General features: G+C 47.8%; 1 protein-coding gene across 6 annotated transcripts in view; it reads left to right on the plus strand.

The window, feature by feature from the left end:
* Positions 1–17312, plus strand: part of LOC131702799 (neuron navigator 1-like) — a 107071-nt gene that overhangs the window by 77271 nt on the left and 12488 nt on the right. For all 6 annotated transcript variants that reach the window (XM_059005106.1, XM_059005109.1, XM_059005105.1 and 3 more), the window contains 13 exons: positions 3230–3368; positions 4343–4643; positions 6263–6968; positions 7601–8020; positions 8427–8468; positions 8896–9050; positions 11044–11208; positions 11910–11962; positions 12355–12378; positions 12813–12890; positions 15626–15709; positions 16082–16193; positions 16671–16792. In XM_059005106.1, coding sequence (XP_058861089.1) covers positions 3230–3368; positions 4343–4643; positions 6263–6968; positions 7601–8020; positions 8427–8468; positions 8896–9050; positions 11044–11208; positions 11910–11962; positions 12355–12378; positions 12813–12890; positions 15626–15709; positions 16082–16193; positions 16671–16792 — 2401 coding nt within the window. The remainder of the gene's footprint in view (positions 1–3229; positions 3369–4342; positions 4644–6262; positions 6969–7600; positions 8021–8426; positions 8469–8895; positions 9051–11043; positions 11209–11909; positions 11963–12354; positions 12379–12812; positions 12891–15625; positions 15710–16081; positions 16194–16670; positions 16793–17312) is intronic.

A 17312-nucleotide genomic window follows, 5' to 3' on the forward strand; every position in this document is an offset into this window, starting at 1 on the left:
AGAGGATCCGCCCCTCCTTACACAATGCGGGTCCAATCACAGAGCATCCTCCTCTCCTTACACAATGCGGGTCCAATCACAGAGCATCCTCCTCTCCTTACACAATGCGGGTCCAATCACAGAGGATCCGCCTCTCCTTACACAATGCGGGTCCAATCACAGAGCATCCTCCTCTCCTTACACAATGCGGGTCCAATCACAGAGGATCCGCCTCTCCTACACAATGCGGGTCCAATCACAGAGGATCCGCCTCTCCTTACACAATGCGGGTCCAATCACAGAGGATCTGTGTATGTAACCCACTTGCTGTAGTGAATGAACTGTGCTTGATGAGAGGCTGAGCAGGCTTGCACAATGTCGCTTTATTTCTTTCTTTCAGTTATTTCTTTTTCAACTCTCTTTCGTTAACAGCACTTTTTGTTAATCTCAATACACAATGTGCATTGTATGAAGTAGCTTGCTTTTGTCTCTGATCATTTTAAACTCTAAACTGACTGCATTTTAATGACCTTGACATCCACCGCTGCACCACGTCTGTCCCTCTGAAAGGATTGCAGAGGTTTTTATTTTTTGATTCGTGGCGGGTGATTTAGCATGAGGCAATAGTTTCCAACTTTACATCTCTTGTGTAAAGTCGTTCGCCAAGTTACTCACATTTGCCGAATAACCACAGCCACCAGACCTCTGAATGTTTTATTGATGTGTGTTAACAGTCATGAAGGCTATGCGTTCTAGCAAGCGTCTGTGTTCAGTATTCAACAAGAAGATGTCATGTTTGGAGTGTTTCTGTCTCCGTTCATGTTGACTTCGCTGGTTCAGTAAAATACTTGACAAGTCGCAGCAGCGATTCCTAGAGCTGGTCTGTTTCCACACAATGGAATGGTTTACTCACAGCATAAAGACACACCCCAAGATCTGATGCAATGCACATTCTATAACACACATAGACAGAGATGCAGGTTTAAATCTCAACGTCACATCGAGTTTAATATACGGGTAACGTTTTCAGGGAGACGTATCTGTTCAACATGGGTATAGAAAGTAGACACTTTCTTGAGTATGTTGCACTGCACCCGTTAGCATTGAAAGCTCCCAGCATTCTACTTGCATGCGTTTCCCTGGATCCAGGTAAAAACTCTGCTTCCCATTCTCCTGTAGTGTAAGGTTCTGGATACTGGGTTGTGTAAGATGCTCTGTATAAATATTTATAATGTGATAATCTCTGTCCAGTCTGTGTGTTGTGTTCAGATCTGTTAATGTGTGACGAGACATTTATTCCTCATTTAGGAGACTCTGCTCATTTTTCATCGAACCACAGTGTAATTGAGTATTTATTAGCTGGCCCAGGGCTTGCTTTATCATTATACGTGTGAAATTAGACTTAATAACATTGTTACATGAAGCGCTGGGTGTCCAAATTAACAGGCAGCTTTATTTTAAAAAAATAAGACCAGGATTATTATCTATTTCTATTTCCTCCATTAAGAGGAATACAAAAGCAGGCTTCAACCTGTTACTAAAATCCATAATGAATGTGCTGTTTTTCATGCGGGTCTGTACAGAGGCCTGGAGGTGGTAATGGCATATCATTTAATGAGGCTTCCTAATTGTGAAAGACGCTCGCTTCAGCTCAGACCGACGGAGTGTCTGTATTTGTGTTCTAGAACACAGCCGTGTTCATTCAGAACGTGAACCTTTGCTCTTAATGCTGCAGTGTGTCTGCCTGCCAGACACTCTGCGTGGTTAATATGTAAACTGCCTTGAATTTAAATCCAGCCCACTGCATGTCTTTCACATTGCATTTTATAATCGGAAAAACTGACTTACAGAAAAATAAATGGTCTTTAGATGGGATTAAAAAAAGAAAAAGCTGGTGCATTTGTAACTCAAATTCCATAGTTCTGGAGGATAACATGTAACAGGGGAGAGGCTCAATGACTTAATGAATGAGTGAGTGCATGTATTGGGGATGTTTTTAATTTACCATGCGCTTCGCTGTGAGCTGTGAGACTGAGACACGCTCTGACAGATCCCAGCCTCGCTGTCCAGGAGCCCTGCTCTGCTCTCAACACAGCAAAGCAGTTGGGCTGTGAAGCTGGAAAAGAAGGGAAGGAAGGAAGCTCCCCTCAGATGTCTTTGAACGCTGCCAGCCCCTGTTTCTTTCAAGGTGACTCCTGGTTGCAGAGAAACGCTGTCTCCCACACCTTCAAACAATCCTTTTTAACTCCTGTGCCTCAAGCTTGTAAAACCTGATTTGAATGCACTTTGTACTCCTGCAACCGCTCAGGTGTTGCCCAGAGCACTGTGATACCTGCAGTAACCCTTTCATTATGTAGCAGAGTTCTCACACAGAGTTCACTTCCCCTTGCTGCTGAAGTTTCTTTCTTTCCTCCCTCGCGGGGCACACTGACCTACACAGCCACCGAACTGAAAAGTCCCCCCTCCCTATAGCGTCTGTCCTGGGCAGGGAGCTCGGACCCCCGGGCTGACTGCAGCTGTCAGTGTGATTCCCTGCTCGCTTCGAAAATCATCCCAGGTTGTTTTCCGTGCTGGTAGGACCCTAGATGCTGCAGAATTGCTGCTGCTTCTCTTGCCTTGCTGTAGTCCGATAGATAGTTTAGTCTCGTTGAAAAGTACAGCATTGTCTTCCCCAAGGGGTTTAATCGCCCTGCAGGGACTGGCAGCCAGGAACTGGCAAATGGAGAATTCAGATGAAAATATGCGGTTTATTCATGGGGTCATAGATGGAATAAAAAATCATAGCTATTGTAATGACCTTTATTAATATTCAATCTTTTGAAATTGTACTGTTTTCCCAGATCAGCAGTATTCTTGAACTGTCTTGTTTTAAGGTAATATTAGGGAGCAGTTCTGTGAAACAGCTTCATTACCTCCTTGGAGTTGTGCAGCTAGACAGAGGTATATTAGAAGGACCCAGCTTACCCAGTTTGTTGTGAAGAGGCTGGCTGATCAGTGCATCCTCCTGTTAGACCGATCTTGTGCATGATCCTGATGGGTATTGTAGTATTTATTGCACTCCTACAGTTGAATGGTTTTTTGACTGCAATTCAATTTCAGGCTGCGTGTCAGTTTTTGGTTTTGATAAATCATTTCTTTTTCGAATCTGCTTTTTCTCTCATCACAGTGTGGAGGTGAAAGGGCTTCAGATCTGGTTGAGCCCTCGCTTGTGAAAGCCTGACCCTCTTTCCCCTCTCTGTCTGCTTTTCAGCTGGGATGAGAGCAGCTCTATCAGCAGTGGTCTCAGCGACGCCTCGGACAATCTCAGCTCTGAAGAGTTCAACGCCAGCTCCTCGCTCAACTCCTTGCCCACCACGCCCACCGGCTCGCGCCGCAACTCTGCCATCGTGGTGAGCACTCCTCTTCATTTTTATACTTAAATCTAAAAAGATATGGATGCCAGCTTGTCATCGATGGCATTGTGGCACCATTCCACTATACCATTGTGAGTACATATAGGTGCATTGCTTTTGTAGCATCCCTGACATGATATTGAAGGAGATTATAGAGACCCCCCCCAGCTGAGACCTGCAGGACACGTGTGTTCCACGCTGCCCTTCTAGGAAACGGTGTGGGGTTCCATTTCCTGTGACACAGGAAGTGAACCTCTTCAGTTAAAGGATTGTGGGATTTGTCCATACCCTTGGCTGGTTTCAGATTGGATTGCGAGCTGCAGGTGGAATGGAGGGCAGCCCCAGTGTTCTGTTGGAACAGGCTCTTGAGTTCTGAGGTGCAGATGGAAATGCAGCGTTGGGCAGTGTCTGGTGTGGGAGGGATTATTGTGTGACAGAGCTGGAGCTGGGAGACGCACACTTGAATGCTTTTACATACAACTGTAAAGCGCTTTGTACTTGTGTCTGAAAGACCAGGCTGTAACACTGTGAGAGTTACAATAACCGTCTATCCAATCCAACCTGTTCTTCAGGTTGTCAGCGTAACACAGCCCTGACAGCGGTAACCAGCCTTTAGATCCAGCCAAGGCAATTTAAGGACTACGAGTGGGTATCATTTCACAACACGATAAGTCAAAAACTCGCACGCAATGCCTGATGGGTAACACTTTACATGAAGTATATCTTATTACTGTGCTTTTACATAGTAGTTACTTAGTAAATACATGTGTGCTTACACATAATTACAATGTTATTATGCTTAGTTACAATGTACTTAATGTGCAAAAAGATTTACACATGCAGTACATTGTAACTAGTCATAATAACATTGTAATTGTTTAAGTAACTATAATGTAAGGACACAGTAACCAGAGACACTTGGCATCCGTATTTGACATCGTTTTACACGTGCTCTCTCTTTCTGCTCACAGCTGCGCACGGACGCTGAGAAGCGCTCGTTGGTGGAAAGCGGCCTCTCCTGGTACAGCGAGGAGGGCAAAGGGCACTGCAAGGCCGACAGCGGGAGCTACGACACGGGCAGCCTGAAGGCAGAGACGCCCAGCCGCTGGAGGAAGGTGCGGCCCGAAGCCGGGAGCGAGGAGGCGGCCAAGCCAGAGTTAAAGAAGCCCACCAGCCTCTGCCAGCCCAGCGCCCTCAAGAAGGGCAAGAACCCCCCCATCGGGGTCACCTCCCCCATCACACACGCCTCCCAGAGCACCCTCAGAGTGGCCGGTAAGCGCACAGGAGTGGCACTGCAGCAGCGCGCTTCATCACAGGTTCAGGGATTCAGAGTGATGGCAGCAAACAGTATGGCTATGGGAGGCGGTGAGCAGAAACAGTAACGGTTCTTCTTTGTGTTTCTGTCCTTATTTTTAGCAGGCTGTCTCTTCTAGGGCTCAAGCTGTTTGTTAACCTTGCTGGTCGGCACGCACGCTTGGAAATGCTATTTTAAAATGTCATAGGAAAGCCACGATTGTTTGTTAAAGAATAGCGAATGTGACGTTTTTGTGATTTTTTTTTTTCTTTTGTAAACTTCGTCTTTGTGTTTCTGTGATGTTTGCATCACTCGGAACATCTGTGGAGTTGAGAGCAGTTTGTTACCTTTTTATAAGCACGTGCTGACAAGGTCTAAGTGGTTTGAAGAGTCAGACTCTTAAATATTCTTGGGCAGAGACCAGGGGAGTAAATTCAGAGCGTCCTGGGACACAAGCCAGTGTGAGGGGGAATGCCTCAAAAATGCTGACGAAATAAGCGGGCAGTTTTTGGATAAGAAAGCTTTTATTACGTTTTCCACACGCTGCAATTCAAAACCACAGTGCAGGCTGCTGAAATCCACTGTCAGCAAGTCTGCAGGACTTGAAATAACTGCTGCATAATAAGAAGTGGTTGTATTGTGTGCTTTTCAGTAAGCTGAAGCCAACGTCCTTCGACATGTTATATTGAAAGACATTCATTAATGATTCATTCTTGGCTTGAACCATTTTATAATTATTATTATTATTATTTATTTCTTAGCAGACACCCTTATCCAGGGCGACTTAGTCGTAAACAAAAACATGCAAAAAAAAAAAAAAAAAACTGGGCAGAAGAAAAGCCGCTGGAAAGACCTTTTGAATGACATTGTTGAGACTTGAACTGCTGGACAGACGGCTCCTGGGTATCCTGCACAGGCTGCAGCTCTCTCTGCTTGTCCACCAGCAGAATCAGCTTACCGAGCTGCAGCTGGCACGCTGCCTGCCACCTGATCAGCAGGCTTAGTAGAAACTGTAGCGTAGCCCCTTTATCCCTTTAGAAACCCTTTATAACACTGGGCTTAGGCTTGTGTCAATTCAAACTGCACCGCAGTTTAGCACTTCAGTATTGAAAAGCAAGAAGCAGATGCATGTGTAGACTGTGAATAGAGCTTTATTCTACACGTGAGGAGAGGGGGGGTGTTTGTGGGAACTGCAGCTACCTCAGACCTGAGGCTCCGAACAGGACGCCAGAGCGACGAAATGGATTCACGAATGTTTAAAAATAAAAGCCATGGCGATTTTTTTTTTTTTTTTTTAATAATCATTGCATCTTTAAATCTCACAGACCCAAGCTTTCATCTCGCTTCCAAGCCCTCCTTACTCCTCCTCGCTCTTGTAAACTGTTAGTGCCTGGGTACCAGGGCCTCATAGAAAAACAAACCAGGGAGAATTATACAGGAAATACATACTAGTCTGATATTTACAACAACAAAAAATAACTAATAAAACGAGTCTGCAGTAAATGAATGGAGTACTTCACCTCAAAACGCGTGTGTGTTTTGGGGACACAGCGGCGCGACTCCTGTGTTACTGTGTGCTGCTCTTTCTTTCCTGCAGGTAAGAGTGACCAGAAGGCGGTGGACAAGGTCAAAATGGCAGTGAAGGGGACGAGCCTGCAGAGGTCGTGCTCGGACGCAGGGAAGGACCGGGGAGAGACCAGGAAGCCCCCCTCTGGAATCGTCCGGCCCTCTGCAGGAGGCTCGTTCGGCTACAAGAAAACCACGGGCACAGCGACCGTCATGACGGCCGGGGGAGCGGCCATCTGCAGCGGCTCAGCCACCGTAGGCAAGGCTCCCAAAACCTCGGGCATCCCCGTGAAGCCAGCGGGCGGGGGGGGCGGGGGGCGCAAGACCAGCCTGGAAGTGTCCGAGGGGTTCCTGTCTCCCAACGCCCGAAACAACATTCAGTACCGCAGCCTGCCGCGCCCGTCCAAGTCCAGCTGCATGAGCGTCACGGGGAGCAGGGCCGGCGCTCGCCCCGTCAGCAGCAGCATCGACACGGGCCTGCTCAGCACCAAGCCCAGCGCGGGCCTCTCCCGTCTCAAGGAGCCCGGCTCTGCCAAGACCAGCAGCCGTGCCAGTCTGGGCCCGGTCAACCAGACGGACCGTGAGAAGGAGAAGGAGAAGGCCAAGGCCAAGGCAGTGGCTTCGGACTCGGAGTGCGGGCCGCTCAAACCAGTACCGGAGCCCGGCTCCAAACTGCAGGGCCTGCGTCCTCCGAGCGGGACCAAGTCCTCTGAGCTCTCCTCTCCCACCGCACACAGGTACTGCCTACCTCTCTGTGTCTGTCACCACACCATTATGATGTCTTTTTCTTTATGAGTCTGTGGTTCTGTGAAGGTTTCTTTTCATGGAAGAATGTTTCACGGGATTAAACCCTGGGGTAGATGTATTCTATTCATTGCACTGATCAGTATTCTGCTCATTCTGTTTAAAATGATCTGCTCAAGAGCTTCCTCTGAGAGGCTCCATACTGACTCTGCAATTGGATACACTGCCCGTGCCTTCGACCCTACAGCCCTGACAAACGCAGGGACATGCCTAGAAACTCTTTATATACACACACAGAGCCATCACCACAGTGTGACACCAGAGAAACCCAGCTGCTGCTCCTACTACTGCACTACAGAGTTCTACCACAAGAGGGTGGTGGTGAGCGGGGAAGAAGGGTTTTGACAAAGCCTGGCAATGCCACCATTTAAGTTCAGCATTCTACATTCTGCATTGGTTTTAAAGACTGTGTAAATACTGTTAGAAATGCTGTGGGGAGGTCTTGTGATACCTTTAGGTTACACGAAAGACCCATTTTTTTTATTGATTTATTATTATTTTTTTTATATTCTAAAGACCCGAATGCTGCTTCCTCTTATTTCTATCATGCTTCCCATTTCCGCAGGGTGCTGAGCTCCAAGTCCCTCGGAAAGCCGCCCAGCCTGGCTCACCTGGACAAGGTGAGCTCCAGCAGCCTGGACTCTGACATGTGCATCCCAGACCACCCCCCCCCTGGGGCTCCCCCCCTCAGCAAGCTCCAGGACCTGCCAGCCTCCCCCAGCCCCTGTCTGACCCCCAGCCCTGCTCCCATCCTCAACGTCAACTCCAACAGCTGCTTCAGCGCGCAGGGCCTGGGCCTGGGCCTGGGCTCCTCCCCCTTGCTCTACCCCAAGCTGTCCGGACTGCACCGCAGCATGGAGTCCTTGCCCCTCCACATGAGCGTGCCAGCGGCCCCCAGCTACCCCGGGGCTGAGCCCAGAGAGAGGGAGGAGGAGCGGGGCACGCTGGGCTGGAGCCCCGGGGTTCGCTCCTCGCTCATTGAAAGGTAAGCACCCAGAGTGAGATTTGAATGCTTTCAGTTTCTCTCCCCTCAATGTCCTCACTTTTTAATGAAGTCTATGGTAAGAAAATGTACGAGCGAGAGGAGACCGATCGGCCCATCAGCGCCTGTCCTTTTGCTCGTAGCCGATTGGTCTCTGAACTTTATCTCGTCGGGTCTTTCAGGTTGTCCATTCTCTGGATCAATCTCAAAATACAGATCAGTTTGCACCACCATCTCAAACAGTGCAGCGGCACGCTTCAGTCCACGGCTAGTCTAATTCATCACCGGCCTGACAGCCGGGATGCATCAGTCTCACCGAGTCCAGCCCTCTGTCAGCCTCTCTTACAACCAAGGTCATTGCAAGGGCATTAATATTGATTAAAATTGATTGTTTTTATTTGTCCTCTAGTTCTCAAAGGGACAGGAACACTCTGCCCAAGAAGGGACTGAGGTAACTATTTCAATTTCATTCCAGACATTTTACACTCTCCGGAGTTCCAGGTTTGTGCAGAATTATTTCTAATAAACACAAATGAAAAAAAAGGACTGGATTCCTAATGAATCTCATTCTAAGTGTTTGCTGCTGTACCTTTAAATCAATGTTTAATGACTATTTGAAGGGTTTCACTTTGGCTTACTGGAAACAAAAAATGCTTGCAAAATTATCCAGTAAAGAAGGATGTTTTATGAATGATAAACAGTATTTGTAGCAGCACCACAGTAAACACTCACGGCTCTTTGAGCAATAGCCTGAAGACGCTGAGACTTTTTAAAACGTTTGTCAGAGAAGCTTCTTTTAGTGTCGGTGTGTATTCTAGCAGTGTTACTGTGGTGCTGGATGGTGTGTGAAATGATGTTCTGCATCCATGTCCCCTCAGTCGCTATAGCTCCTACCAGTCTGAAGAGGACGCTAAAGAGCGTCGGCACTCCCACACCATCGGAGGCCTGTCCGAGACGGAGTGCCCACCCCAGCTGCCATCTCCCTCCTCCGTGTCCCTGAGCTCCACAGGCAAGGGGCCCTTCACCAGCCTCGGTCAGTCCTAGGCAGGGGCATCACCATGCTGTTGAATCAAGCTTTTACATGATGCCCACGCTGTTTGTCTAGGTCTTGGAAAAATGTTTAGTCAAAGGTCATCAGGATTTTTTATTTTATTTTTGCAAGCTTTAGACACATCTTCTTCTAAGCGGATTGCAATTACTTATGAATCCTAAGAGCAAAGTACCAAATAATGCATCCTCTGTTTTGACTGCGTCCTGTGAGTTGATGTTCATAGTGCATCCGTAGACTAAACCTCAGCTGTCTATCACAGTTGTTGCTGTTTTGTTATTTAATATTTTTGTAAACTGTTCTAAACAGAAAGCCGCTATTAAGATGTAATAAATGGGTTAGTTGTTTTAACTCGAGGCTGTTGATGTGCCTTGGATAAAGGTGTCTGCCAAATAAATATTAAGAATACATGTTGGAGAAGGGAGGAGGAGGCGCCTCTCTGGATGATTTATTAGTATTAATAATGATTTGTACACTGGATCTGGACTATGATTGATGTCACCTATTGCCTCGGGCACCAGCTGGAAGTTGGACTTGGTTGCCATGGTGAAATTCACTTTGATGAACAACAATGGTGATTCATCAAGCTGGATTTCATCATCGTCTGTCTGTCATGATTCCTGCAGCCAAATAAGTCTGATCTTTCCTATTAGCATGCATGTCAATTGAGACATATAATAGAATTGTCCGTTAGACTTGGGTTTTTTAAGAGCGCAGTCATTTTGTGACATGATTAATAAGAGTCCAAATCTGTAATAATACATTTACAGGTGTTTTCTAAAGTGTGATCGGACTCTCTCCTTCCGCTGTAGACTCTTCTGCACCATTGTGTAGCACTTCAGTGAGAGAGCAGTGTGTGCCTGGTTCACATTGTGTAGCACTTCAGTGAGAGAGCAGTGTGTGCCTGGTTCACATTGTGTAGCACTTCAGTGAGAGAGCAGTGTGTGATCATGTGTCTCTGGTTCACATTGTGTAGCACTTCAGTGAGAGAGCAGTGTGTGATCATGTGTCTCTGGTTTACATTGTGTAGCACTGCAGTGAGAGAGCAGTGAGTGCCTGGTTCACATTGTGTAGCACTTCAGTGAGAGAGCAGTGTGTGATCATGTGTCTCTGGTTCACATTGTGTAGCACTTCAGTGAGAGAGCAGTGTGTGATCGTGTGTGCCTGGTTCACATTGTGTAGCACTGCAGTGAGAGAGCAGTGTGTGATCATGTGTCTCTGGTTCACATTGTGTAGCACTTCAGTGAGAGAGCAGTGTGTGATCGTGTGTGCCTGGTTCACATTGTGTAGCACTGCAGTGAGAGAGCAGTGTGTGATCATGTGTCTCTGGTTCACATTGTGTAGCACTTCAGTGAGAGAGCAGTGTGTGATCATGTGTCTCTGGTTCACATTGTGTAGCACTGCAGTGAGAGAGCAGTGTGTGATCATGTGTCTCTGGTTCACATTGTGTAGCACTTCAGTGAGAGAGCAGTGTGTGATCGTGTGTGTCTGGTTCACATTGTGTAGCACTGCAGTGAGAGAGCAGTGTGTGATCATGTGTCTCTGGTTCACATTGTGTAGCACTTCAGTGAGAGAGCAGTGTGTGATCATGTGTCTCTGGTTCACATTGTGTAGCACTTCAGTGAGAGAGCAGTGTGTGATCATGTGTCTCTGGTTCACATTGTGTAGCACTTCAGTGAGAGAGCAGTGTGTGATCGTGTGTGCCTGGTTCACATTGTGTAGCACTGCAGTGAGAGAGCAGTGTGTGATCATGTGTCTCTGGTTCACATTGTGTAGCACTTCAGTGAGAGAGCAGTGTGTGATCGTGTGTGCCTGGTTCACATTGTGTAGCACTGCAGTGAGAGAGCAGTGTGTGATCATGTGTCTCTGGTTCACATTGTGTAGCACTTCAGTGAGAGAGCAGTGTGTGATCGTGTGTGCCTGGTCCACATGGTCCATTAACACTCCTGAGGCAGTTTTTCTCTCTCTCTCTCTGCAGTGAGCTCCAGCACCCCCCGCATCACTCGCTCCAACAGCATCCCTGCCCACGACGCAGCCTTTGAGCTGTACGGAGGGGCCTCTCAGGTGGGCAGCACCCTCTCCCTGGCAGAGCGACCCAAAGGCATGACCCGCTCCGGCTCCTTCCGGGACCCCGTGGACGACGGTGAGTGAGCTCCCCCTGGGTACAGCCGGACTGCTTTTCACATGCTTCCAAAACAGCTGCCATAGCCCTGTGAAGGACGAGACTGGCCGGTTTAAAAAGTCTCACTGCTGCAGAGAGAAACTGTGGGTCATTAACAGCAGCTTTCGTGATGTTTGCTGGAGCGCAGCTCTTGGACTGTTTTAATAGAGATGTTTATGACGATGTTGGGATGCAACGGAACTCTCTGTTCAGAATGAACTCATGCCTAAAGCTTGGTTGGGGACACCGATGGAAGCAAAGCAAAAGAACATTCAGAACTGTTAAGTTCTAAATTCCGCGTTGACGTACCGTAGTAACATCTAAAACTGTAGGAGCAAAAACAATGCATGTGGTCTGTAAAATAAGATTGAAGATCTTCTAGTCGATACAGCGTTATCCCCATGAGTTGGTGTGTTTTTTTGTGTTTTATTGTAGTATTACCATGTGAATTAAGATGCCTTTTAGATGGGGCAATTATTGTGGTAACAAGGGAGGACCTTCAGTGGTGAGACCATTCCCAAGCCTAAAACCGCATGTAAAACACACCTGGATATGCTTGTGAATGCAAACTGTTCTACGCTCAGCTGAGTTATTTAACTAGATAAGAAATCTTAGTCCTGTTTCCTTCTTTTGAATAACCTGTCTGTCTGTCTCTCTCTCTCTCTCTCTCTCTCTCTTCACAGTCCACGGCTCTGTGCTATCCCTGGCATCCAGTGCTTCATCCAACTACTCCTCGGTGAGTACACACAGCCTGCCTCGATACCCCCAGTGATAAGTGCAGCTTCCACATGCCTCTGGTGAAGCTGAATACATGACCAAATAGCAGAGTGGCTGAAAACAAGGAACCACAGAGTCTGGTTTTATACAGATACACAAGTCTTTAATTTAAATAGCGTCCTTGCATGTTTTAAAATGAAGCAACTTTCATTAGTTCATTGCATTTATCTTCATGAAGGGGTTTTGGGGGTATTGAATTCACATGCAAGGCTCTACTGTTTTCCAAAGAACAATTGTCAGAGTTTGAGACTTTGCATGGGAAGTGTTTCGACAGTGCATGCTGAAGCGATGCATGGTCACACCGAGTCTAACTCCTATCCCTGTTCTGTTTCCTCTGTTCTGGTTTCACAGGCTGAGGAGAGGATGCAAGGAGAGGTAAGAGGCTGCATGATGATGTTTGTCAAAGCCCCTCGGGCAGCCCTGTCATCTCCACAGGGCTGGAATACAATGGCAGTTCATGGGGGACAAGCCTGTGATAATCACTGTGGTTATCGTCACACTGCAGTTCAAGTGAATGTTTCCATGTGTGTATGTTTAACAAAGCCTCCTTCTCGAGCTGTGTCCTCTACACGCGTGTAATGCTTCGCCATTTGGTTGCAGTTTGAACATTAAGCTCAGTAAAGTATTGAGCTGTAGGACACGCTGTGTTTTCTGTGTCTTGTGTAATTTTTTGTTGACACGCCATACAATTTCACAGTGGAAATGCAAGAACTGTTTTAAATACTAACCCTAGGAATGCATTTTGAAATTGAAAAGTTTTTAAATATTAGAACGTTTGCCTGTACTGGTTTTTTTTTTCTTCTCTAAAGCAAATCCGTAAACTGCGCAGAGAGCTGGAGTCTTCCCAGGAGAAGGTGGCCTCCCTGACCAATCAGCTGTCGGCAAACGTGAGTCCCGCTTCACATCCTCCAGTTACAAACCTGAACCAGTCGGAGCCCCTCCCATTTGCATGTTGTTTGCTCATTCTCTGCTGGGGACACTAGGAGGGGGTGTTAGAACAAGTTCTCCAGTCAAGCCTTTTAGAAGTACGCTGTTTGTATTGCAGGAGAGTCTCTGCGCTTTTCCTCCAGGTAGTGTGGATTTCCTACTGGCTCTGTGTTGATGGCTGAAGTGTAATGCTGTCTCCAGGGATCAGCCTATTGCAGCCTCCCTGGTGCATCAGCACACACAACGCCAGCGATCAGCCAGTCTGGTCTCCCTGGTGCATCAGCACACACAACGCCAGTGATCAGGCAGTCTGGTCTCCCTGGTGCATCGGCACACACAACGCCAGCGATCAGCCAGTCTGGTCTCCCTGGTGCATCAGCACACACAACGCCAGCAATCAGCCAGTCTGGTCTCCCTGGTGCATCAGCACACACAATGCCAGCGATCAGCCAGTCTGGTCTCCCTGGTGCATCAGCACACACAACGCCAGCGATCAGCCAGTCTGGTCTCCCTGGTGCATCAGCACACACAACGCCAGCGATCAGCCAGTCTGGTCTCCCTGGTGCATCAGCACACACAACGCCAGCGATCAGCCAGTCTGGTCTCCCTGGTGCATCAGCACACACAACGCCAGCGATCAGCCAGTCTGGTCTCCCTGGTGCATCAGCACATACAACGCCAGCAATCAGCCAGTCTGGTCTCCCTGGCACCACGGCAGTTTGAATCAGTCGTAGGCTATCGCACTCCGTTTTTAATTGGTATAATGAAATCCACATTTTGAAATGTAGGACTTGGTTCTGTTAGAAAGGACCGACGTTGTTTCAGACAGGCGTTCAGGTTCTGCAGTTGCTCGTGTTTCTTTGCATGGCGGGGTGCTCGTGGATAGTGTGATGCTGTGAGCTGGGCATTCATTGGCACGTCAGGACCCTGCAGTGAAAGCTGTGATTGAAGTTATCGCAGGGTGTCTGTGTGGAGTGCTTTACATTGCAGTGTTCTCAGTGTCCTTCCTGTCTTCATGGCTCTCCCTCTCAGAATAACTGTGAAACTGGCTCGCGTTCAGAACTGCAGCACGTTGAGGTTTTATATAGATTTTATAAACTTGTGCGGTCTGTCTTCTCGTTGTGCTTTCATGTTCAAATAAACCCCCTGATTGCTTGATGCATGTTCTGTTAGAGCTGGCAGATGTTTGTTTGTGTTTCTCGTTACCATGAGGTCCTGCCAGGTTCCATTTCAACCTGATACTTGATCTGGTTTTGTTAGATTTTTTTTCGTTCGTGTGTGTTTCTGTCTGGTTTCCTTTTTTTTTTTGCGTCAAATGTGAGGTTAAAAAAAAAAAACCTTCAATTTCTTCTACCTTATTGAATGAGGCGAAGCTTTTCTGTTTTTTAACAACAGCGATCGAGGGTTTCAATGGAGGAGCGTGAGACCAGAGAAAGTGTTTGTCAGGCTGATAAGGAGGCTTAAAAAGAATAGCTTGTAGTTTAGGGAGGTGTCCCGCAGGGAGTTTAGGGAGGTGTCCCGCAGGGAGTTTAGGGAGATGTCCCACAGGGAGTTTAGGGAGATGTCCCACAGGGAGTTTAGGGAGGTGTCCCGCAGGGAGTTTAGGGAGATGTCCCACAGGGAGTTTAGGGAGATGTCCCACAGGGAGTTTAGGGAGATGTCCCACAGGGAGTTTAGGGAGGTGTCCCGCAGGGAGTTTAGGGATGTGTCCCACAGGAGTTTAGGGAGGTGTCCCGCAGGGAGTTTAGGGAGGTGTCCCGCAGGGAGTTTAGGGAGGTGTCCCGCAGGGAGTTTAGGGAGATGTCCCGCAGGGAGTTTTCTCTTTTTAGCTTTTTTGTGACCCGTATTGCGCTGTCTGTAAATTGGCAGTACAGCCCCACTGTGGGCCCTTGAGAAAGACCAAAGCAATGCCCACAGCTGTAGCAGCAGCAGCAGTCCATTCACTCGGGTACAGCAGGTTCTTGTGTTTGAGATTCAAGCCCAGCAGCACACCCTGGACAGCAGCACGCTGACTCTCGGTTCACTTTACTGTGCTGCGTCTCTTCGCACTTTGAGGCTCGGGCTTGGCTGTTCTCTGGCCTTCTCCCTGAACAGATCAGAACTGGATCTTTTTACCAGACACCTCATAAAGAAACAAATGTTGTGATTTGTGAGTTGAACTGCCTCTTAACCTGACTCTCTCCCCCCCTCCCCCACTGTTGAACACTTACTCACATGGACTGCTGCTGTTGCCTTGCTGTTGTCATTGGATGTTCTGTGGGGCAGTATGGACAGGTTTGTTTAAATTGTGATTTACTGGTTACCGATTTCCACCCCTCATTGTCGCATGCAACACCCACGTTGAAGGTGCAGTTACTGAGGTTTTAAAACAAGTTTCCTACCAATGAACTCTCTACTGAGCTAACAGGGTAATAATTGTCTTAATTTTTGCTGTTCCAGTCCAATATACCTCCTAATTACCTTCTATCAAAGTCATACCTGCTGTCTTGCACATCATGACTGAAAATGTCGCTTTTAAACATCACAGAATACATTTTTGTTGCACAGTAAGTGAATGTGTCACGTGAGGGAGGGTCTGTAGTGCAGGTGATTCTAACATTGTGTGTTTTTTTTTTTGTATTCATCTTGTGTGATCTGAATTGTTTTTAGTTTGAATTGTAACCGAGTGTCACTCTTTATTGATTTTGCTTTGCAGGCAAACTTGGTGGCAGCGTTTGAGCAGAGTCTGGTCAACATGACGTCCCGGCTGCAGAGTCTGTCTGTCTGCTCCGAGCAGAAGGTGAGGGAGAGCTGAAACTAACTTCAGGGGACTTGAGGGCTGGGGTTCATTTGTGCCGGATCGCTCCGGACCTCAGATCCGCTACCTTTCTGTCTGACAGGCGAGAATTCGACAGTGTGCAGATGATAAACTGGGGGGGGGGGGAGGGGGGGAGACTCTCTGTACAGAACATGTGCAATAAAAACACTTTCCTGTTTCCATGTAAAGTCTTACCAAAAACACTCCGACTTGAAGACATTCTCAAAAAAAAAAACACTTGAAATACACTTTTGAGTAGAACTTGAAACAGATTCTTCACTCCGTTAAGAACCCGCTCCGCATTCCGGAGTGATGTCATGCTGTATATATTCTAACCCTGCTTTACTTCCACAGGACTCTGAGTTATCTGAATTGCGGGAGACCATTGAGGTGATGAAGACCAAGAACGTGGAGGCCCAGGCAGTGATCCATGTGGCTCTGAACAACCCTGACATCACACCCAAAGGTAACTCTGAACCACCCTGACATCACACCCAAAGATAACTGAACCACCCTGACATCACACCCAAAGATAACTCTGAACCACCCTGACATCACACCCAAAGATAACTCTGAACCACCCTGACATCACACCCAAAGATAACTCTGAACCACCCTGACATCACACCCAAAGGTAACTCTGAACCACCCTGACATCACACCCAAAGGTAACTCTGAACCACCCTGACATCACACCCAAAGATAACTCTGAACCACCCTGACATCACACCCAAAGATAACTGAACCACCCATCTAGTTTATTTTTATTATGTCACAATCCTACAATTCCAGGTGATGCTAAACTTTTGGCCACAGCTGTAGTTTGAGTCCCTGCTGTCTGTATTAGCTAGCAGGCCATGTATTTCATACAGGTACATTGCCATGCGTGTATTTTTAATCCCACTCCAGTTGCTTAAACCGTGCCGCTGTGTTTGGTCCCCAGAGCTGCGGATAAAGCGTCAGAACTCCTCGGACAGCATCTCCAGCCTCAACAGCATCACCAGCCACTCCAGCATCGGCAGCTGCAAGGACAACGATGCCAAGAAGAAGAAGAAAAAGAGCTGGGTAAGAGCAGAGCCAGAGAGCAGGACCTTCAGCAGCTTCAAATCCACCGTCCTCCTGGAGGATTCCTTCAGAGGGCTTTGTGTGTGTGCAGAGCCCCAGAGCAGGACCTTCAGCAGCTTCAAATCCACCGTCCTCCTGGAGGATTCCTTCAGAGGGCTGTGTGTGTGTGCAGAGCCCCAGAGCAGGACCCAGCTTCAAATCCACCGTCCTCCTGGAGGATTCCTTCAGAGCGCTGTGTGTGTGTGTGTGTGTGTGTGCAGAGCCCCAGAGCAGGACTTTCAGCAGCTTCAAATCCACCCTCCTCCTGGAGGATACCTTCAGAGCGCTGTGTGTGTGTATGTGTGTGTGTGTGTGTGTGTGTGTGTGTGTGTGTGTGTGCTGAGCCCCAGAGCAGGACCTTCAGAAGCTTCAAATCCACCCTCCACTCCTCCTGATATTTCTTTCCAGGTGTATGAGGGGAGTAGCCCTGTGTGTTCAGCTGCACGCGACCCGCAGGTGGACGCCTCCCCAGCCTCTGAAT

Source organism: Acipenser ruthenus, chromosome 30 (genome assembly GCF_902713425.1).
Source record: "Acipenser ruthenus chromosome 30, fAciRut3.2 maternal haplotype, whole genome shotgun sequence".
NCBI lineage: Eukaryota > Metazoa > Chordata > Actinopteri > Acipenseriformes > Acipenseridae > Acipenser > Acipenser ruthenus.